The 21,994-nt window shown below is 36.7% G+C and overlaps 4 protein-coding genes and 1 pseudogene across 5 annotated transcripts; 1 reads left to right on the top strand and 4 right to left on the bottom strand.

Moving 5' to 3' along the window:
* Positions 1-2,212: 2,212 nt before the first annotated feature.
* Positions 2,213-3,738, bottom strand: LOC108828216 (UDP-glycosyltransferase 91C1). Its single transcript, XM_018601831.2, has one exon. It carries the CDS (start codon positions 3,681-3,683, stop codon positions 2,262-2,264), a length of 1,422 nt encoding a protein of 473 aa, XP_018457333.2. The 5' UTR covers positions 3,684-3,738; the 3' UTR covers positions 2,213-2,261.
* Positions 3,739-4,550: 812 nt separating this feature from the next.
* On the bottom strand, positions 4,551-6,650 carry LOC108828218 (probable serine/threonine-protein kinase PBL7). Its single transcript, XM_018601833.2, is given in 6 exon segments — positions 4,551-5,043; positions 5,127-5,506; positions 5,578-5,767; positions 5,847-6,016; positions 6,448-6,475; positions 6,477-6,650. Coding segments are annotated over 6 exon segments (1,092 nt in total). The 5' UTR covers positions 6,540-6,650; the 3' UTR covers positions 4,551-4,782.
* Positions 6,651-11,991: 5,341 nt separating this feature from the next.
* Positions 11,992-12,537, bottom strand: LOC108824897 (mitochondrial outer membrane protein porin 1-like; annotated as a pseudogene).
* Positions 12,538-16,323: 3,786 nt separating this feature from the next.
* Positions 16,324-18,390, top strand: LOC108824896 (DUF724 domain-containing protein 10-like). 2 transcript variants are annotated; one of them, XM_056993396.1, is made up of 5 exons: positions 16,324-16,898; positions 16,981-17,409; positions 17,492-17,552; positions 17,629-17,681; positions 17,765-18,390. In XM_056993396.1, the coding sequence occupies exons 1-5, from the start codon at positions 16,455-16,457 to the stop codon at positions 18,377-18,379; spliced, it is 1,602 nt and encodes a 533-aa protein (XP_056849376.1). In that variant the 5' UTR covers positions 16,324-16,454; the 3' UTR covers positions 18,380-18,390. The 2 variants fall into 2 exon arrangements, with proteins under 2 accessions (XP_056849376.1, XP_018453768.2); XM_018598266.2 differs by having other exon boundaries at positions 16,326-16,898; positions 17,626-17,681.
* Positions 18,391-18,543: 153 nt separating this feature from the next.
* LOC108823814 (BTB/POZ domain-containing protein At3g05675) lies at positions 18,544-19,824 on the bottom strand. Its single transcript, XM_018597096.2, has 2 exons — positions 19,544-19,824; positions 18,544-19,461 (listed from the first exon to the last, which is right to left on the bottom strand). Exon 2 carries the CDS (start codon positions 19,457-19,459, stop codon positions 18,659-18,661), a length of 801 nt encoding a protein of 266 aa, XP_018452598.1. The 5' UTR covers positions 19,460-19,461; positions 19,544-19,824; the 3' UTR covers positions 18,544-18,658.
* Positions 19,825-21,994: the final 2,170 nt, after the last annotated feature.

Here is a 21,994-nt window from a genome sequence, read left to right as displayed (position 1 = left end):
TCTATCGTTTATGAGTTGATTATTTTTTAATAAAAGCATAAAGCTGATGCCTTTATATTTTATAACCAACCCGAACTACACCGAACCAAACTAGACCATAATAATGTAAACCGAACTAAATCTAAACCAAACCGAACTGAACCGAACCGAATTAAACCCAAACCGAACCCAAACCAGAGCTACTTTGGTTTTAATTGGTTTGAGTTTTATAAAACCCAAATTACCCAAACCAAACCGAACCCAAACCGAACCCGAAATTAAACCGAAATGCCCACCCCTAGTTAGACCTAAAATATTTGAAAATTTATAAATTTTGATTCAGCTTAAAATTCAAAATATATGATTTCTCTAAGATAAATACTTGTCACCCCTAGGGTGAACTTAAAGGTTCACCAACCAATTATATTATTTTATTTTGTATGCAAATTTTTTTTAAAAGAAAAACAAGATATTTAGCATTTACTTTAAAAAAAAAATAGTTCAAAAAAAAAGAAAATTAATATTATTAACCCCGTCTACACTAAATCCTAAATCACAAACTAAACTCTAAACTCTAAACACTAAATCCTAAATTCTTAGGTAACCCCTAAACCCTTGGATAAACCCTAAACTCTTGGATAAATCTTAACCCCAAGTCCTAAACACTAAACCATAAATAGTAAATCCTAAATTTTTAGATCTACCCAAAGGTTTAGGATTTATCTAAAATTTTATTCATTTAGTGTTTAGTGTTTAGAACATGAGTTTAAGATTTATTCTAGAGTTTAGGTTTTATCTAAGAGTTTAGGGTTTACCCAAGGATTTAGAGGTTACCTAAGAGTTTAGAGTTTAGTGTTTAGCGTTTAGGTTTTAGTTTACGATTTAGGATTTAGTATAGATGGTGTTAATAATATTAATTTTTATTCTTTTCAAAAAAAATATGTATACAAAATGAAACAATATGATTGATTGGTGAACCCAAGAATTACTCTTCTAAGATTTACTTTTACCGAAAAAAGTTCTAAGATTTACAGTATAACCTCCATAAGTTAATAATCTATAAATTAATATCTCTATAAATTAATATAATTTCATAAATTAATAGTATCTCGATAAATTAATATAATTTCTATAAATTAATATAATTTCATAGTTTCAAAATGAGTTTTTGGTTCAATTAGTATATCGATAAATTAATATCTCTATAAATTAATAAAAAATTATAGTCCCGATGTTTTAATTTATAGAGGTTTCACTGTACTTAACTATTTTATCATTCTTTTTAACCATTAACAACTTCCGGTTATTAATGGTTAATAACAACTTCTGGAATTTTCTTTTGGATGTATACTTTTTTTTTTTTTATATCAGAGGGATGTATACTTTTAAGAAAAGTTAATAATATTCACGGGAGAAGATCGAAGGTATACTTTAATTTGAATATATATAGTAGGGTTTCTGTTATTTGACGTTTCTAAAACACGACTGGCAGGAGAACACATCCAAGATGATGGGAATTGTTTCAACAACTATATAATTGAATAATAACAAATATAGTGATTGGAACATCACACAACCAATTTTTTTTCTGACCAGCGATACAACCAAGTTAACAACTAGTTACTAGTTCTATAGAAAACAATCCTGTGAAATAAGAACAACTTTGTTAACGATTGATTTGATCTCTAACATTTTCAGAATAAGATCGTTGAGAAAGAGTTAGACGAATTGGGCTTGGTGCGTGGAAGAAGAAACTTGAAGGAAAATCTTCAAGGATTATTTTTGTTTATTACACTTTCTAGGTCTGGGTATTTTATCTGGATCGGATAATCCGGACTAACTCGAAAAAATAGGTTCGATCGAGTAAGGCTAACTTCATTTTACCCTATTGAGTCTTGTCGTGAAAGACCCGACCAAACCCAACCCTAGACCGATCAAGTATTAGTAGACTCAATTTTTAATAACCCTAGCTTATAGCTTTATGCTTTTAGCTTACTCGATGTACCGATTACTCTTTCCTTTGTTTTGTTTACGGGTTGGTCTTTCAGATCCGAAAAGACTCTTAATGTAACCCACTTACTTCAAATACTTAATTGTGTCCAAATATTTAAGAACGGAAAAACTCAAACCAGAAAAGATCTGATTCAAACCCCCAACGGCCCAACCCAAGGATCTAAATGCCAATACCAAACATTTTCTATGCTTATTCCTACATCATGAATAATACAAGAAGTAAGAAAAGCTGCTAATATTCAGATAAATCTTGCAATACAAACATAATTTCATCCAACATGAGATGATCCTTTACTTTTCATATACTCTATAAGTTCATTGACATAACGAATGTTCTCGTCCTTGTTTCCAAACAAACCTTTCATCATCTTTGCCTTTGTTCTTTTCAAGTCTCCTGCATCATCGACCATCACCAGTCTAACCGAGTCAGCCACTGAGTCAGAATCAAACGTTCCATCTCTCTCATTTCTTGGAACCTCAACACCAATACCCTTTCCCCGCAGCAACCTCGTATTCAGTCCTTGCTCATTCAACACCGGAAGAAAGATAGGAACTCGTCCGAGCCCTAACCCTTCCACCACCGAGTTCCAACCACAATGCGTCAAGAACCCACCCACTGACTCGTGACTCATTATTTTCACCTGTGGAACCCAACCAACATGAACCATACCTCGTCCCCCGACTCTTTCCTCGAACCCGTCCGGAATCAATGGCTCCGACCGAGTCGGCTCGTTCCTTAGAGCCCAAAAGAAAGGCACTTTTGACTTCTCCAACCCAAGAGCCAGCTCAGCGAGTTCCTCTCGAGGAAGACTCGCTTCAGTACCTAAAGACACGTACACTACCGAGTTAACTCGTTGCTTGTCGAGCCACTCCTTTATACAAACCCATGTAGCATCACCATCGTCTCCATGGTTTTCGCTAACCGGTGGAGGGAGAAAACCGGTCGGAAAGACCGGTTTTTGATACAAATCTCGTAGTAAACCAAACCACTCCGGTTCAAATTTCGGACAGCTACGTACGAAAACAGCATCGCTCTCACCAATCGAGTAACCGAACCGAACCGAATCAGAGATTCCGGTTACATCTTCCTCCGTCTTCTCAACGTACCTTGCAACCTCATGGTAACGAAAGACGATATCTGATTCAAACGGGATCCACGGCGGAACCACCGTGAAATCATCCGGCGTAGTTCTAGCGTCCTCTATGAGCGACGAAGGCGGTCCCATGAAACAGAGAGCTGAAGCGTTAAAGAGGCTAAAGAAAGCTTTCTTGATTCCAAGCTCTGTTGCGACCGGAGGAAGCCAGTGAGAAGTGTAGTCATATATGATCCAATCCGGAGATGATCTTCGGAGAAACTCTGTTACTGGTGGCTGAAGGAGATCGAAGGCGGATTTGAGAGACTGTTGGTTGATGTATGGTACGTCCATGGAGGATTCTGAGGAAGGAGGTAAGTTGGGAGAAGGAGAGAGAGGAAGAGAGACGAAGGTTATGGAGGAAGAGAGATCTGGTGGTAGTTTGGGAAGTCTCTCGATGTTTCTTGGTGTTGATATGAAGGAGACTTTGTGACCCTTTTGAGCAAGTAACTTTGAGATATTGAGAAAAGGAAGAAGATGCCCCATAGCTAGCCATGGGAACATGGCTACGTGAAGAGCTTCGTCTTCTTTCTTCTCCATTTTTGTTAATCTCTGCATTTCCAATAATTATCCACTGAGAATGAGTAACTTATGGAACTTTAAGTTTTATATGTATGTCATGTCTCTTAATAATAGATATAGTTGCAAGTTGGTACCACCAAAACAAAGCCGCCGATGAAGAAGTAAAATCTAACTTGACAACGAAAACTAAAACGTGAAAAACTGCAAGTTGACAAAGAAAACAATAATTTGGAGAATTGCAGTATTAGAGCAATATCATTGATGGTATTTTTATAGAGTTTGGACTTATTCTCCGAGATCCGGATTCGATCTAAAATGCGCTCCGAATCCGTTCCAATAAAGAATATCTGTAGTGACCGGATAGTAAAATCTCGGATCCGTAAAAATTAGATCTGAATCCGGATATTTTAATTTTTAAATTTGGATATCATGATTCAGACCAATATTTTTAAAACATTAAATATTTATTTTTATCAATGATTACTACGTGTTTTTTTACACTATTACATAAATAAAAAATTTAAAAATTAAACTATATTTAAAATAAATATTTGTTAATTTTTAAGATTTTATTATTTGCTTACAATATATAATTTTGAATTTTAGTTTAGTTATATGTATCCAATGTATTCTTGGGACAAAGATTGCATTCATGAAGAAGAGGATGATTGAGCTTTAAGGATTTACATGATTTTAATACATTTTTTTTGGCTAAGCAGTTCTGGTGATTAATAGATAAACCAAACTTTCTGTTTTCAAGGGGTTTTAAAGGTAGATACTTAGTAATATTTTATCTTTTGGAGGAACACATATCATATTTATCATTTTATGAATGGAGAAGCATCTACTCAGTTAGATCTCTGGATAAAAAATATCTAATCAAAAGAGTTGGAAAACTATAAATACCATATGAACTATAAATACCATATGCTGAACACAAATGCTACATAGTCAAAGAACATCACCTACAGGCTACAACCGAACTCTATGTAATTCTCTTTCTTCTTTACACATTCCTATCTACAAACAGCTCTTAAGACCATTACTCAATACCATATACTGAAACATATTCCCCCCTCAAAACACAGCTCAGGATCGGTCTAAGGGTTAACAATTATTGGGATTTGTTTATTTTTCAGACCCTCTCTGATCTAGGTGGACTCGGAGCGAAAAGGGAGCTTTGGACGGGCTGAGCCATAGGATCAAACTTCTGGGAGGCGAGGTAATTGAGTGCAGTGACAACATCAGCAATGACAGGTCTTAGGTTTGGTTGCTCTTGCACACACATTGCTGCTCCAGCGAGTGCTTGGCGCAATCCTCCTGGAGGGTATCTACCTTGAATCACTGGATCTGCCATTTGACAGAATTTTCTCCTGTCTTTAAATAAAGGCCTCGCCTGAAAACATAGCATTTTTAATAGATTATTACACTTAAGAATAATGAAGACAAAGTTGTTTATTTCTCTATTCGCTTTCATACCCATGCGACCAGAGTATACTTTCCAGTAGATCTTGAATTGTCGATGGCTTTCCTACCAGTTATAATCTCCAAAAGAACCACACCGAAGCTATAAACGTCTGATTTGAGTGTTAACTGGCCTGTCATTGCATACTCTGGAGCGCAGTATCCGTATAAACGACTGAGTTCAAGCTTGTGACCCACCAGGCCAAGTTTACCCAAACCAAAGTCAGATAGCTTGGGATAGTAGTCATCTCCGAGCAAAATATTGGAGCATTTCAAACCCCGGTGGATCACCGGAGGCATGGTTTTGTCGTGCAGATACTCCAAGCCTTTTGCAGCACCTGCAGCTATTTTCATCCTGGTGTTCCAGTCAAGAGGCTGTTTACCAGGTGATATGTCTGGAGAAAAAAAAAGGCAAATTTATATAGACTTTTTAAACCATCCAAAATGTAGTATTCAAAAGGCATACCGTGCAAACGATCTTCCAGTGACCCTAGAGGCATGTACTCATAGACGAGAAGCCTTTGGTCTCCATCAGCACAATAACCAATTAGGTTAACAAGATTTGGGTGATGAAGACTACTCAACATGAGAACCTCAACGAGGAACTCCCCGTTTCCTTGTAAACCATTATGATCAAGCTGCTTGATAGCCGCTCTCTACAAATGGACCAAACAATGCCGGTGAACTTTCACTAATTACAAAAGACTTTAAGAAAGTGAAAGAAAACCCGAGAACCTGGCTAGTGCCTGCTAAGTATCCTTTATAAACTCTACTAAATCCTCCTTCTCCTATAAGGCATTCTTTCCTGAAGTTTCTGGTGGCAGTAGCTAGCTCAGAAAACGTAAACGTTTGTGCCACAATATTATCAGACCCTTTGCTTTTGGATTCACTCGCCGACGATTTCTCTACCAAAAAAAAGGAATATAAAAAAAAAGAAGAAATAAGATTACTCCGCACAGCTGAGTACTACACAAGCTGTCTCGATCAAATGCTTTACATCAACAAATATGAATTTTTGTGAGTCAAGAATCAAAGTCCACAATTCAAGCAAAACTATCCCACTGGAAAATAATCTATTATTATGTAGTAATAACAATTAACGGGGATGAAAGATAAGTGGATCAGAGAAAGAGTCTAAAGCTACTGAAATCAAAGTCATAAAAAGTCAAAAACCCTGATAAGTATTAGCAAGCGGTGTGGGTCAGAGCAATCAGATAGCTGAGGGAATGACTAAAGCTTAGGACTTTCTAGAATTTCGTCCTAGAAGAGAAGGGTTTAACCCATAATCGAAAACATGTGACTGAGCTGAGCATCGCTCTAGGCAGAGCAATACCACCTGAAGTAGAGACAGAGCAAGTTCTGTCTGAGCTTTTCGTCAATCTTCCTCCTTCTCTTTGAACTCTTCCCAGAACACGGGATCCAACCCATTTAGCTTCTCCCAATAATTCTTTGTTTCGATGATCTCGAAAGCGAGAGAAGTCCAGAACTTTGAAAATGTGGACACGCGGCCAATCGCTGGACTTTTAGCTTTTACATGAAATTTTGAATTTCATTTCGATTCTTTTTTTTTCTTCTTTTAAATTTAAAATGTTTGTGAATATTATCGATACAAATTAGAGAAATTAGCACTCCTATACAAGAATAAGTGCATAATTTGCAATTCTGAAAAAGTGATTTTTTTGATGACCTGTTTTTTTAAAATGGATGTTCTATTCCTATGGTTACAATTACTCATCCTATAACCTATTGTTCATTGTTTCTAATTGTTTTTTTACTCCGTCGTAATCCTAATTTCGAGATCGTCGCCGTCAAACTTATCTCTTTTATGACCGTGCTTCACCTTTCACTTCTGTTTGCGTCGAGTCGTTGCAAGATTCACACGGCGTACTCTTCCATCACTGGATCTTCGCAAGATTCATTTGCTAAACCTTATCGCTTCAAGCTTCAATCCTTCATCTCTATCTTGCTCCGTCGTGGTTCTCGTTTTTTCACACAAGCTAGAACCATGATGTTAATCTGTTTTGTCTTCCTCTTTTGTCTCAACGGAACCACCACAAATGTCTCTGCCTCAAGCTTTTTCTTCTTCTCCGCTGCAAATCGTCGTGTCTGTCTCGAGTCACCTGTTCGGGTTACTGGGCCATCTCTGTCATCTCGCTTTACTGATGTTGTCATGTTCGGATTCAAGACTCGCCGTCGTGCTCATCCTTGTTGTCTCTGTCTCGTCATGGAAGAGATCGAGCAACAATGACACTTTCTTATTTTTGTAACACATGCCCTCCAACATTTTTGGATATTATACATTTAGCCGACTATTATTTGTAAAATCTATCTAACAATAATGATATCTAGATAAACGATCTATTACTTAACTTATTAGAGATTAAGTTTGTAGTGATAATCGACTATTGGTCGAAATATCCAACTAACAATAATATTGTTCGAATAAATATTTAAGTTAGCTGATCCACTAATATAATAACCTGCTAAGATGCAAAATATCCGGATAAATTAGAATATAACTATATAAAACAACATTGGTTTGTTTGATGCAAAATATCTAGATAAATTGGAATATAACCATCTAGAACGAATACTGATTTGTTTCTCTCTCTTTCGAACACTCATAGGGGTAATAGTGTAATTTTACCATTTTTCTCTCTCCAATTTTTATTGTTTTTCCATCTGTGCAAATTATCAATTTATTTAGTATTTTTTATGCAAATGACTCCACAAATTAACTTGTCATGGGTTTGACTTTAGGTAAAAAACATTAGTGAAATTGCACCCTATGCTACAGAATAAACTATATATCTAACTATAAAATAAAAAATAATTATAATATTTCTACAATATATATTATATTATCCTTATTTACCGGTGGAAAAAAAAATAATCACCACCATCTCCTTAATATCACAATTGCTTTCTTTCCCTTTTTTTTTTAAAACAACTATTTTATTTATATAAAATGTAACATTACAAGGAAAATAAAAAAGATGCAACCAAATACAAATTTAAAATGTAGAAAATACAATACAACAAATAAAATAAAAACCCGAAGAAGCTTTCTTCTGATCCATCTTCTTCGGACAGAATTTTCGATGTAATTGTCTTTAGCAATCACACAATCGATGCAATTCCAAGCTTTCTTTTGAAATTTCCTTTGTTATATAACATTGGCCAAACTCCCATCTAGATCTATAGATATCCATCGATTTAGAATCCAATATAATAATTCTCTCGAAAGAAATAAAGATTGGACCTGCCAATTTTCAACGATTCTAAGAACATCGCCATATAATAAAAGAACCGTTTTTCCAATCTTGATTAATGAAATCTCTATCCATGGTGGTTTCCATGGCAATTGTTTCCAGAGTAAAACGATAAGGATAAGTTCCTTACCATTTAAATCTGGATACAACACAAACATGATGCTTGTCTTGCCACCGATCATGGCCATAGATTCCATGTCGGAGATAACAACAACGAATTGGGAGATGAATTGGTTTACACCCAATACATTGTAAATAACTTATGCAACTTGTCATTACATAAAAGAGAAAAACACAAAGAAAAAGTTTGGAAATAGAAACCCAAGATGCCATCACGAAACCAAACTCATGAAATTAACACTCTCATATGGGAATTGAAAAGAAATTATCGCTGGCGATAATCGCCATCCCCATCGCCCAATAACCGTTTTGTCTCACGGTAAATAGTTGCTTTCTTTCTTTATCATTCACCAACATAACTTCTTCCATAATCACAATTACTTTTCTTTTTTCATATTGACCACCATATTTTACCAACCACCACTTCTTCATCAACACTTTTTCAAGTTTTTCTTACGTAACCACTATCATTTCAATGTAGTCACCATCATCTCTTCTTTAATCATATTCATCCGCCCACCATCAACATATCCACTACCATTACGAATAGTCAATTAATAGTTATAGAAAGAGAAATTTGATTGTTAGTCGCTGGAGACTTTAGTCGCCTCGATCAAACCGGTAAAAACAAAGACTGAGATGAATCATGTGAGCATAGGAACTCTGAGTCTTCACATGAAACAACTGAAGGTTTTCGCTACTTTCTCACACTCATTGATGATTCTACTCGAACAACTTGGATTTATTTACTAAAACAAAAGAGTGATGTTCAAACTGTGTTTCCTTCTTTCTTAACACTAATTGAAAATCAATATAATGTCATTGTTAAGGCCATCAGATCTGATAATGCGCCTGAACTAAAATTTACTGATTTGCTTAACTCTAAAGGAATTGTTCATCATTTTTCTTGTGTGGATACTCCTCAACATAACTCTGTTGTTGAGAGGAAACATCAGCATCTTCTTAACGTGGTGCGTGCTCTGTTCTTTCAGTCCAATGTTCCTCTTTGCTACTGGGGTGATTGTGTGCAATCTGCTGTTCATATTATTAATCGTTTACCATCGCCTCTTTTAGCTAATTTTTCACCTTATGAAAAGTTGACAAAGAAAGCTCCTGATTACAAATCTCTAAGAGTATTTGGCTGTCTATGCTATGTGTCTACTTAACCAAAGTTTCGAACTAAGTTTTCACCACGTGCTAAACCGTCTGTTGTCACCACGTGCTAAACCGTCTGTTTTTCTTGGTTATCTTCATGGATATAAAGGGTACAAAGTTCTTGACTTGGAAACAAATGTTGTTTCTATTTCTCGAAATGTGATTTTCCATGAAACTGTTTTTCCTTTTCTAGATCGCACTTTGTTTCCTTCTCCTGCTCCTGATTTGTTTCCACTGTCTATTCTTCCTTTGCCTGTTCCTGATAGTGTTGCTTGTGATTTTTCTGATGATCATATTCATGACTCGCCTGTGCATCCATCACATACTGCATTCAATCATGTTTCATCTAATTTTGCACATAGCCGTGCATCTACATCTAGACCTCCATTTCCATCTACGTTATCTAGACATACATCTGCATCTACATCTGCATTACCTTCATCTGAACCTTCTTCGGTTCCTGTCAATGACTCTCCTACTTTGGTTTCTTCTAACAATGGCAGGCCAAAGCGACAAGCTCATGCTCCAAAGTACCTCTCTGAGTATCATTGTTCTCTCACTCATGATACCCCTTCCTCACCAAATCATTCTCTCCTTTATCTTATTTGTTCCGTTCTTTCCTATGCCAAAATTAAACAACCCTATAAATCTTTCGTTCTTTCCATCTCCACTGATACGGAACCAAGAAGCTTTGCTGAAGCCATCAAGTCTGTTTTTTGGAATAATGCCATGAATGTGGAGTATAAGGCTCTTCATGAGAGTGGTACTTGGTCTGTTACTTCTTTGCCTCCAGGAAAGCATGCTATTTGATGTAAATGGGTTTAGAAATCAAATTCAATGCGGATGGCACCCTTGATAAGTACAAGGCTCGCCTTGTTGCTAAGGGTTATACACAGCAGGAAGGTGTTGGCTATATCGATACATTTTCACCGGTGGCCAAGTTAGCTTCTGTGAAACTGATGCTTGGCTTAGCTGCGCGCCAATGATGGTCACTCACACAACTTGCTGTGTCTAACGCCTTTCTTAATGGCCACCTTGATGAGGAAATTTGAATGGCTCTACCTCTCGGCTTCACACCACCTGCTGGTACTACGTTACCTCAGAATCCTGTCTTGCGTCTGCACAAATCTCTTTATGGCTTGAAGCAAGCTAGTCGTCAATGGTATCATCGCCTCTCCACTGTCCTTTTTCAAGTCAGGATTCGTTCGATCTGTGTCTGATAATACTCTCTTCATTAAGGCTGTTGGCTTGTCCTTCATTGCTCTACTTGTCTATGTTGATGACATCGCCAGTAATGATGATGCTGCTGTTGCTGGGGTTAAAGCTGCTTTAGCTGCAGAGTTCAAGATCAAGGATCTTGGTCCTCTTCGGTATTTTCTCGGCTTGGAAATCGCAAGATTTTCTACAGGTATCTCTGTATGTCAACGTAAATATGCGTTGGATCTGTTTATTGTGTATTTTCTGTGCATTTAATTTATTATTCACGGTGGATGTGAATAAATGTAAATTTACAACAAATAATTATATAAAGTCAATAATAGTTGATAAATCATGATAAAATTGATTAGTAGTATGTAAGAAGATTGTAGAGTCTCAAGTAAGTTTGCTCATTAAAGACATTAATTATTTTACATCCATGAATGTCTGAGGATTAGTGACATAACTCTTTTTAACTCTATGCAGATTCTTTCTTTGTAATAATGGACAACACTTAATGAAGAATACTCAACTTCACTTGCGGAGACATCTGAAGCTTTACTAATTGTGAACATTAGTAAGTAAATTTGAATCTTGAACATGTTTGATGTTTATTCAAAGTAAGAGTTTGCTCATGTCAGTGGCTTCTCTCTTTTTTTTTATATCAATGGTTTTTCTAACACAAGTTCTTATAAAATCATCTCGTCTCAAATAAATATCTTATTCAACTCTTTGTATTTGTCTCGTAGCCCACTTACTTAACCCAAGCACAATCGAATATCCAATTATCATATTCTGATACTTTTGTTTGTATAAAGAACAAAGTAGATAAACACGAAATAAGATGTGTTGAAGAAAAAATCCCACATAAAAAAATCAATTCAGTTGCTATGCTCATAGGACCAAAAACGATCAACAAAAAAATTCAAATTCAAAAATGCATAGGGAAGAAAAAGAAAAGGAAATGATCTTTAGTGGTTTCATCGTATCACCAAGACAAATGATCAATTTTTCAACCTTATTATGCTCTACAAATCCGACAGGAAAAGATTTACGTAGTAGCCATTAAAACCAAGCAGCACAGAACCACCTCAGAAACAAACTACTTGAAATGCTTAGGTTATGTTGGCTCATTTTCAAGGATTGAGGGAGAGGGCCAATCCAACCTTGGCATTCTTGTCAATAGCCTTAGTGTCAACTTCTCCAGAGATTGTGAACTTGGGTGTCCACTGGTGCTGAATGAGTGCATTGGCTATCCCGGACTGTTCACACGTGCTTTCACCGTGGTTAAGGGATCAAGCGAATGCTGTGTTCCCACGGTAATGGTGTTTATATTGGTAGAGAACTTGTGGTTCACTTCTGCCCCAACAACGGTGTTGAACAGCGGGTTAAAAATGTGGTAGTATGAAGCATTGACAGTATCTCCTTTGTTATTCCTAGACAAACAAGAAAACTTGAGATTAATTTTTTATCATCAAAATTGATCAAATACCTCTCTTTCATCCACAAATATCTCACACATAGGAAGTCACTTACATGGTAAGGGAGGCAATCAAATCATCCTTGGTGAAGTTAAGACCAACATTGATCTTGGTGAAACTGGCAGATTTGGTGTCGAAGGAAACGCCGGTACCAACAGCCAACACATTGTTCCCAACAACACCAGAGAAGTTGAGAGTGGGTTATAACAAACACAAGTTGTTTGTATTGACTTTTTCTCCACAAGTCTGCTGCACTTTTTTGTCTATCCGGCTTCCAAATTCCTACGAATGAACGGTAAGGTTCTCAAAGCAGCCAACCAAACCTCAAATCTGTGTGTACTCATAGGTTTTGGAAACACAAAGATTTCATCTTCTAATCTTCCAAATAGATTGTTTATTGTGCATTTTCTGTGCATTTAATTTATTATTCACGGTGGATGTGAATAAATGTAAATTTACAACATATAATTGTATAAAGTCAGTAATAGTTCATAAATCATGATAAAATTGATTAGTAGTATGAAAGGAGATTGTAGAGTCTCAAGTAAGTTCGCTCATTAGAGACATTAATTATTTTACATCCATGAATGTCTGAGGATTAGTGACAAAACTCTTTTAACTCTATGCAAATTCTTTCTTTGTAATAATGGACAACACTTGATGAAGAATATTCAACTTCACTTGCAGAGACATCTGAAGCTTTACTAAATGTGAACATTAGTAAGTAAATTTGAATCTTGAACATGTTTGATGTTTATTCAAAGTAAGAGTTTGCTCATGTCAGTGGCTTCTCTTTTTTTTATATCAGTGGTTTTTCTAACACAAGTTCTACATGAGTCCATTATTCACATGTAGTTGTCCACTTTTATATGTGGGGTTTCATCTTTTAATCAGCTGACAGTATAAAAAATGTAAAATGAATGGTCATATCTTATGGATGGAGAAGCATCTATTTAGTTAGATCTTCGAGGTCAGCAATACCGAAAAATCGTACTCAATTTTTAAACCATTCATTAATGGTGGAACATCTTATTAACCCGGTGGATAATTCATGGAATGTTGATTTGCTTAATGCATATTTTCACCTAGACGATGTAAAAATTATTAGAGGTTTGGCTGTTAGCAGGTCTTAGAAGTCAGATACATATGGGTGGATGTTTACAAAATCTGATAAATACACAGCCAAGTCAAGTTTCCGGACAGAATTTTCATATCCAGATAGCGGTCAAAGGATGGACATCTTTGGGCCGGGCCAACCACTAAACCCATGTTGGCTTTTTCTTGGAAGCTAAAGTGTTCTCCAAAGACGGGACATTTTGTGCGGCATATATTATCGGATAAGCTACCGCTGGCGAAGAACTTTAGGATACATGGGATTGATTGTGACTTAAGGTCTAGTATTTGTGGGGCAGACGAGGAGCCATACAAATATGAGTGATATCTAGGATTCCTTACCCCACCCCCTATCCCCTGAAAGGTGATGATTTTAGCTATTTTCCGTATATATTGTGGTATATTTGAAAAATAAAAATGAGAAAATTTATAAGAATAAGAATGGAAATCATCAGAAAATTCTTCGTATGGTGGAGGTGGAGGGAGCGTTTTGGGCTAGAAAATTCTTCGTATAGTGGAGGTGGGGAGCGTTTTGGGCTGAGGCAAAATCAGTGGTTACTGAACAACATGGAATCATTCAACATGTATATTTACCCTTATATTTCTAGTTTATATATCTCATTTTATTTAAAATATTTATGTTGATGTTACACATATTTAAAAATCATATAATATATATAATTACGGAGAAAATGATTTGACACTCACTTAAAATACATGTCATGCTTTTTGTTTCATGTATTAACAAAAATTAAATCCAAAATTCAAATACAATAACCAAATTAATGTTTATTTATTTTTGAAATGTTATCTCCAAATCTATTAATCATTCAATCTATTGAAAAATAAAAAATCAGTTACATGAAATTAATATTTTTAAATACAATAAATTTTAAAATGAAATTTTTTATTTTTTTCTTTCAAAATCTAAATATCCGAACCCGACCCGAGATAACCAAACCCGAACTAAAAATACCGTACCCGGCCCCAAGTACAGAAATATCCGTACAAGTTCTATACCCGTATACTGAAATACCCATAAATCTGAAATAACCGAACTCGAACAGATAGCCAACACCCACCCCTATCAGCTCGCTAAATAGCCTCAGTGATTCCTTTGCCGAGTTAGAGAAGCACAGGTTCGATGTATAAGTGCCTACGTTGCGGATTAGTAAGCTGTTGTCTCTTAGAGATGGACAAGCAAAGAACTTTAATATCACTGATTGTTAAGCGGCTGAGTTCTTTAATATCATGCAAACAACTTATTAGGCATTTATAGATATTATAATCTCCAATACCTGAATAAAAGCCCTATGTCTAGCACTCTTCATTATCTTATAAACAATCATCATATTGTTAGTTAGAGCAACTACCTTACTCATTTAGGATTGTCATTTTACATTTCCATCATAAAAACCAACTTCACCTAGGATTGATTAATTGATTAGATTTAATTGGTTCCCTAGCTCCTCGTGGTTCGATCCATAAGTACTACAGCTGAACCTCTTATTTGAGAGAGTAAGGCACTCTATAGGGTAATTTGAGTGGTATCAGTAAGTAATACTTAGTAAAGGAGTTCTATAAGAACGATCCAAATCAGCCCATATATCTTTATGAAAGAAACTCCTTGTGTTTATAATAAACCAACTTAAAAGAGGTTAAGTGTTTTCGATGATACAAATTATTGATTGATTCTTAGAGAGGCTATGTTTTATATATGATGGGACTACAATGATTTGTAGTAAAGATCATAGCCGTGTGTGTGTATGTATCAGAACGCCAAAAATTACATAGTGTAATGGGAGATGGTCATATGAAAAGGGCAAAGAGAACCATTAAGGGTCACGACCATACCAATCAAAGGTCGTGTCCGGCTCCATTCCAACCCAATCGCGCATGAAAGATGACTAATATGTTAACACCCAAAACATGTAACATCATCACAGCACATAGACCATAATGACCCAAGAGAGTGACCAAAAGTATGTCTGGTCGAGGTCAAATGGATATGACATTGCTAAAGGCAAGAAAGATCGATGGCCATATATAAGGTCCATGAGTGTATTTGAATGCAGATCCATAGTTTGATGAGATTATAAAACTCATTGCAGCAATAATTATTAGTGACATAACCTTCAACACTCATGGGTTATGGACGAGTATAGGCAAGGTCTATAACTCAACAAAGATCGACCAATAAATAAAGATCGACTATAATGGATAAGCCAAACCATTAGCCCATACGAATGATGTATGTCCGAATGGACAAAGGCATGTCCGTGAGAAGCCAAGTGGTTCGTATGTGTTTGGGTCGATAACTAAATATATATCAAAGTGTCCACGGTATGGAAAAGTCATGTGATTAAAGGATCCGTGGGACATGAGAAGACCTGCGTGTAAAGTTTGATCGCAGATTAGAGGTCCATCCGAGTACTGGTCACATCCGAGTCTTCAGTGATGTTCAAATTAGAGAGAGTAGTGTGTATTGTACTCTTTTTCCTTCACCATGGTTTTGTCCCACTGGGTTTTCGTGGTAAAAGTTTTAATGAGGCAACATTAAGCATACTACGAACCTTGAACGGTTATGGCGTACAAGGAAGAATATTATAAATCATTTGGTGAACGATCCATAACCAAACCCGATGATACTGATCCAGACGCCAAGGAGGAGAGATAGACATCAAATTGATAGTTTTCATATTTCTATTTCATGTGTTTTTTTCATTATTGTATTTACCTTTTCCTTGTTGTATTAAGAAAAGTTAATTTTCCATTTATCTTATGACGGTCTATTTATGACGGTGTAATACTTGTATAAATATAGACCTCTGGTCATGAGTAATAATAAGGTTACACAGCACCTCTTTTACAACATTAACTATAATTTTTGGTATAGTTAAATTTTCATTTGTTTAAGGGTGAAAGTAGTTATTTTCAGTTTTAGCGTTCATGTGTTTTCCTTTCAATTTTAGGTTTTGATTATCACAGGGAGTAATCAAGAAAGCATGAGGTCGGTTCCGAGTGAAATGCTATCATTGAGGGAAGGTAGTGAAGTCGAAATCTCTTATAGAGAAAATGGGTTTAAAAATGTTTGGTACAAAGCCATGATCGAGTCAAATTCCAAGTCTAGACTCCGACAACTGTGTGTCCGGTTACTTAAGGATGACTCTTCGACTCTTCTTACCCACCTCATCAACAAAGTCACCTTTCGACCGGTTCCTCCAGAAGATGTGCAAGTTGGCATCGATATCAAGGTAGGCTCCATCATCGACGCTGATTATAAAGGTGGCTGGTGGACTGGTCTTGTGGTGAAACAGACTGAGGTTGGCAAGTGCTTGGTGTTGTTCGATTCATCACTTCAGATTCTTCAGTTTGAGAGAAAGCATTTGAGGCCACATCTTGACTGGTTCGATGACAACCGATGGGTAATACCAGGACCAGATTTGGAGGTAAATCGATTTTTTTTTTTGGTTCGAATAGCTTCAAACTTTGTTTGTTTTTAGGTTTTTTGGTTTGTGACTTTACTGTTAGTTTTTGAGGGAGGAGTCCATGTTTAGCTCTGGAACAATGGTGGAAGTTTGTGATAAGAAAAATAAGGGAGAGGTCGTGTGGGTTCCTGCGATAATTATTAAAGAGATCGAGGAGATGAAATATATTGTCAAGGTTTGTGACGATCCCTGGAGCTGGCTAGGTATTAACACAAGACCCAATAAAAGCGTTGATCTACCTAGTGTTAGGCCTAGACCGCCTCCTTTTTCGGTCGAAGAGCTTCAGTTGGCGGAATATATTGAGGTTTTTCATGGTACATCGTGGCGTCAAGGGAGACTGACTGGAATGATGTCTGAGAGTTGGTTCCATGGGAAATGGTGTAAAGTGATTTTAGAGGGTACGAAACAGGGAGGGTGTTTCAAACTCTCGGATGTTAGACCTTCCAAGACGTGGCAAGGTGGCGTTTGGAAGGTAATCTTTTAACTGTTGGCATAACACTTATTGAAATGAAACTGTATTTTGATATTTTTTTTTGTCTTTCCTTGTTTTGCAGCCAAGAGAATCGCCTTTAAATCAAGGGTTGGTAAATAAGATGAGTGACACGTTGATGAATGGTAAAGTTCTATTCAATAGCTAACATTTATCTTGTCAATGAAAGTAGATCTTACCATGTCATTGTGTTTCCAGCAGAAGAATCTGGTCCACCTGTAACCTCACCTCCGGGCATAACTGCAAGAGATAATGTAATGTTAAGATACATTATCATGAGGCTTATTATATTAGTCTTCTTGATTGTTCTTTGGGATTTTCTTGAACTCTTATGCAGGGAACTAGCGAGGATGACGGTAGGAAGAGGAAGAGAAATCAAAACCTTAGTTCTGTTGAGGAAAGAGAAGCAAAGGATATAGCAATGGTTTTACCCTTTGAGAAGAAGTTACCGATTTGGAAGAGAGTTGAATCGATGGAGGTATATAAAAGATTCCCACAAAGTCCTCATTTCATCCCATTGTTGGAAAGTAGAGAAGATTGCCGTGAAATGTCTGCGGTTGGTATGATGCTTACCTTTTCCGGTTTACTTGAGGAAGTCAAAACTCTGCAACTCAACAGTCCTATCAGCTCGCTAAATAGCCTCAGTGATTCCTTTGCCGAGTTAGAGAAGCACGGGTTCGATGTACAAGTGCCTATGTTGCGGATTAGTAAGCTCTTGTCTCTTAGAGAAGAACAAGCAAAGAAAATGAAGGAACTCAAAGATGCCGAGAAAGTGACTGCAGAGAAAGAAAGCATAAAGGGTGAGAACGAAGGCAAGATTCTTGATCTGCAAAGGCTGAACAAGGAGGTGGACAAAGAGATAGCTCAGAGTAAGTTATGTGAAGCAACGGTTGCCCAACAACTTGAAGATGTGGAGCTTCAGTTTCACACAACTGCGTCGGCTCCATGGTGAAATGTCTAATCTAAGCTCTATTTTGCAAAACGAAAAAGGTAGATTATCTGTAATAACAAAGACTTCGTTGGTAGGGGTAGTGATGAATGATGTTTTAAGTTTTGACTAGTTAATGAGAAGTTTAGTTTGGTTGATAACATAAATAATCATAGAGCCACTACAAGAATCAGAAGCTTTCTGTCATTCCTAATACAATCCAGGATTACAATCAATCAGCTAGCAATCAAAGCGAGTAAAGATGGTACAACATTACATGATAGAGAGTCCTTATGTTAAGAATCAAAGGGCAAGGTGTTCAGTTGCAAGTCGATCACATTTTTCCAACAACCTTCTCTTTGCAGACTTACTTCTATAACACCAAACCTCAAAGGCTTCACTCAAATCCGGAAACTTGACTCCTTCCAACGCAACCCCTCTCATCCATTCCCCAAACACTTCCGCTTGGTCACTCGAAGGCAGTGTCAAAACCAAAGACACCATAGACCCTTCTAACAACTCACAGAGATCTTCATCCATTCTGTACTCAGACTCAGAAGAACCTTGTGCATCAACCAGAGTCTTTAACCTCCTTACGAAAGGCAACCACAGCTTCAGAAGACAAGCTCTGCTTCTAGAAGGAACAATCACAACACCATAACCAACCGCTTCTAGAACCTTCCCTGTAACCTCAACCAGCTTCACTTTCACACCTAACTCACAGCTCTGAGCAATCACAAGTATCTCGTTGGACACATCGGCCCATTTAAAAACAAGATCTTTCATCAGTCCCATCCTCGGCAACACTTTGCACAGCCACTCGATATCACAGAGTGTTTCAAGGACACCAAGCTCTCCGGGAAGAAGCAGAGATACGAGATTCGAGATGCCTAATCTGACGACGGATTTAAGTTCCTCCTCTTGAGAAACGAGTAAGCGTACCTGTTCGTCTTGGGAAAGCATGAACTCGACTTGCTCTTGAGCAGAGGCTTTGAGCTCGGGGAAGTTGTTCAGCGTGTCGAGGGACATGGCGAAACGGAGAGCTGACGAGAAGACATTCTTTGTGTTGACTGATAGATCGATGGAAGCTGCTTCCTCCTGCATTTCTGCTAACCCCGAAACCAACTAAAAATCTATCAATTCAGAAATAAACAAAACTTTAACAGCACAATTGTTAGTTATCATCACCTCAGCTAGTTATACTGAGATCCAGTGAGTGTTTCTTCTTAGAAGAACAGTGAATGATTCATAACTACTCTACACCACACACAAGCTCTGTTTTTCTTTTTTGTCAATCTAATCAGTTTTAGACATTTCCAAGAGCAATTATGGAACAGAGAGAAGAGAGATTTTTGGTGAAATGAGAAGAAAAGGTATACAAAAAAAACTCCCCTCGAGAAAAAGGTTGTTGCTTATCGTAAATCAATGGAGGATTGAGAAGAAGATTGATTTGCGTAAATGATAGGTTGGTTATACACAAGCAATTACAGTGGCGGACCCAGCCCAAAATTTAAGGGGTGTCAACAATTGGGTTTGGCCCAGAATGAAAGAAAAAATAAGTAAAAAAGGTGCAGAACATTGAATTGAACACAGGTTAGGTGGGTCAAATGAGAAGAATCTTAGCCGAATGACCTACAGAATCGCACGTATGATATAACAAAACTGATGGAACTTAAATTTAACCTGTGTCAACTGACCCACTATTGCTGAACGTGGGTCCGCCTCTGCAAGCAAACAATAGAGAAAGATTGAAACTTGGATCTGCGAAATCGCAAGATATTTAGCCACTCCAACCCCAATTGAAGATGGTTTAATCAAACCAATTCCTAGTTCAGTTTATCATAAGACGACGTCATTTCATTTCTAGTCACTAATTTGTAACATTTGTTCGAGATTGTGGTTAGCGAACCTGTTCCGTTGGATTTAGTCAATCGCTGAATCAACTAAAAGTTTAAATAGGAAATCCCCATATATTAATAAAGAAACACTTAAAAAATTGAGTAATTATGATCAATATACACGAAGATTGCGGTAATGAGGTATATAACTAAAACATTTCGATTTTAGGTGAATGGTTATGCAAGACATTTGAAATGTCTAATATATCCTAAGCGTTTGTAAATTAACATATTTGAGGCGCGTGATATGTCAGAATGGCAAAGTATTTTTACGGGGCAGTGTAATGCACAGTCGTTGTGTCGGGTGACGCAAGGAATTATGATATCTACAAACTCTGCAAGTAGCCGGCTAAACATTAAATGCGACGAGACATATAGTTTTTGCAAGATTAAACATTTTTTCCCGAAAATAACATTTGCAGAATCAGATATTTTGCTATATATAGAAGCATCCGGTGAGACATATTAAGCAAGAAAAATTGGTTTTCAATCCGGTTTCTATCAAACATCTCGGAAAAGCTTTCAGATCACTTTCCGGTCTACTAGGGCTACAAACGGAGAGAAACGGTCAGTAGGACCATATTTATATGGTGTTTTATTCCTTTCTGTCGTTTTCTAAATCTAAGATCTCTTAAATGCTATTTTCAATTCTTTTAGTTAAAAGATCAAAATTGATTTCTCGTTCATAAAGTTTTATTCTTTTAGGGTTCGATGGTTTACTCACTAATCTTTTATTGTGTTATGTAGATGAACTCTAGACAAGTTCTAAGGGTCATCCAAGGAGCTTGATATCTTCATCAAAACGGAGAATGGAGCTTTGAAAGGAAACCAAATGATCTTGGGTTTCCAGCTATCGTACGGACGTCAGAAAATTTCGAGTCACTTGACCGCATTGTACGAAGCCTATACAACCTCCCTTTGGAGACACCGATTGCGATGACCTATAGGCTTCCTGAGTGGATGCTTGTTCCTGATGGTAATAAAACTCCTCCGATAACCATTCAAGAAACACCTGACGTTGAAGTAATGATGGCCGTGAGAGCTTGGTTCGCCGATCTCACCCTTTCTGTAACCATTGGAGCCGAAGATGTCGCGCGCTATCAGTTCTTTTGCCGTACTGATTTCAATATTGGGTCTTCTTCTTATAAATTCGAAAATGGAACCGAGGATCCATCGTTTGAAGGTAAACCATAATATAGTTTTAATTTTGTTTTTATCTTTTAGTTATATCTTGTTTCATTAATAAGATACTAATGCAAATTTATTATTCTAATTTTTCTTAGGCTTTTTAGGAGAGACTGTTGTTGCAAGTCAAAATACGCTAGAGAAGTACTTTGATGAACAGGAGATGATGGTTATTCATAGGGTTCATCTTGAAATGGAAAAAGCAAAACTTGATTTGGAAAATCAACAATGTTACGATTTGATTCATGGCAACGAGATAATTATCATTAATGACACCGATTCCGACGGTGATGGTGCTGAACCACTTGGACAAAACACTCTCTCTGTAACGGTGTTCAATACAGGTAATAAACATATTAATATATATATCTCTAATATATATATATAGCATTCATAATTATATACTAATTTTAACGTTATCATATAGGTCCATTCGCAAATCATGGATCTCCTTTTGCAACAAATGGACTCTTCATTTCGGACGAGACAAACGGTTATTTTGTCATATAGTTTTTTACTCTATTATAAATATAAAAATGGGAATTATCACTACATT

The sequence above is a fragment of the Raphanus sativus genome, chromosome 9 (genome assembly GCF_000801105.2).
Source record: "Raphanus sativus cultivar WK10039 chromosome 9, ASM80110v3, whole genome shotgun sequence".
In the NCBI taxonomy this organism is placed as follows: Eukaryota; Viridiplantae; Streptophyta; class Magnoliopsida; order Brassicales; family Brassicaceae; genus Raphanus; species Raphanus sativus.
The sequence above is the reverse complement of the archived record's forward strand: the minus strand, read 5'-3'. Positions and strand labels throughout refer to the sequence as shown.

Excerpts from the sequence above, each read along its gene's own strand:
- LOC108828216 (XM_018601831.2), bottom strand. The coding sequence starts at position 3,683 with ATGCAGAGATTAACAAAAATGGAGAAGAAAGAAGACGAAGCTCTTCAC.
- LOC108824896 (XM_018598266.2), top strand. The coding sequence starts at position 16,455 with ATGAGGTCGGTTCCGAGTGAAATGCTATCATTGAGGGAAGGTAGTGAA. Across the intron at positions 16,899-16,980 it reads TACCAGGACCAGATTTGGAG|TTTTTGAGGGAGGAGTCCAT; the intron begins GTAAATCGATTT and ends CTTTACTGTTAG. Across the intron at positions 17,410-17,491 it reads GGCAAGGTGGCGTTTGGAAG|CCAAGAGAATCGCCTTTAAA; the intron begins GTAATCTTTTAA and ends CTTGTTTTGCAG.
- LOC108823814 (XM_018597096.2), bottom strand. The coding sequence starts at position 19,459 with ATGCAGGAGGAAGCAGCTTCCATCGATCTATCAGTCAACACAAAGAAT.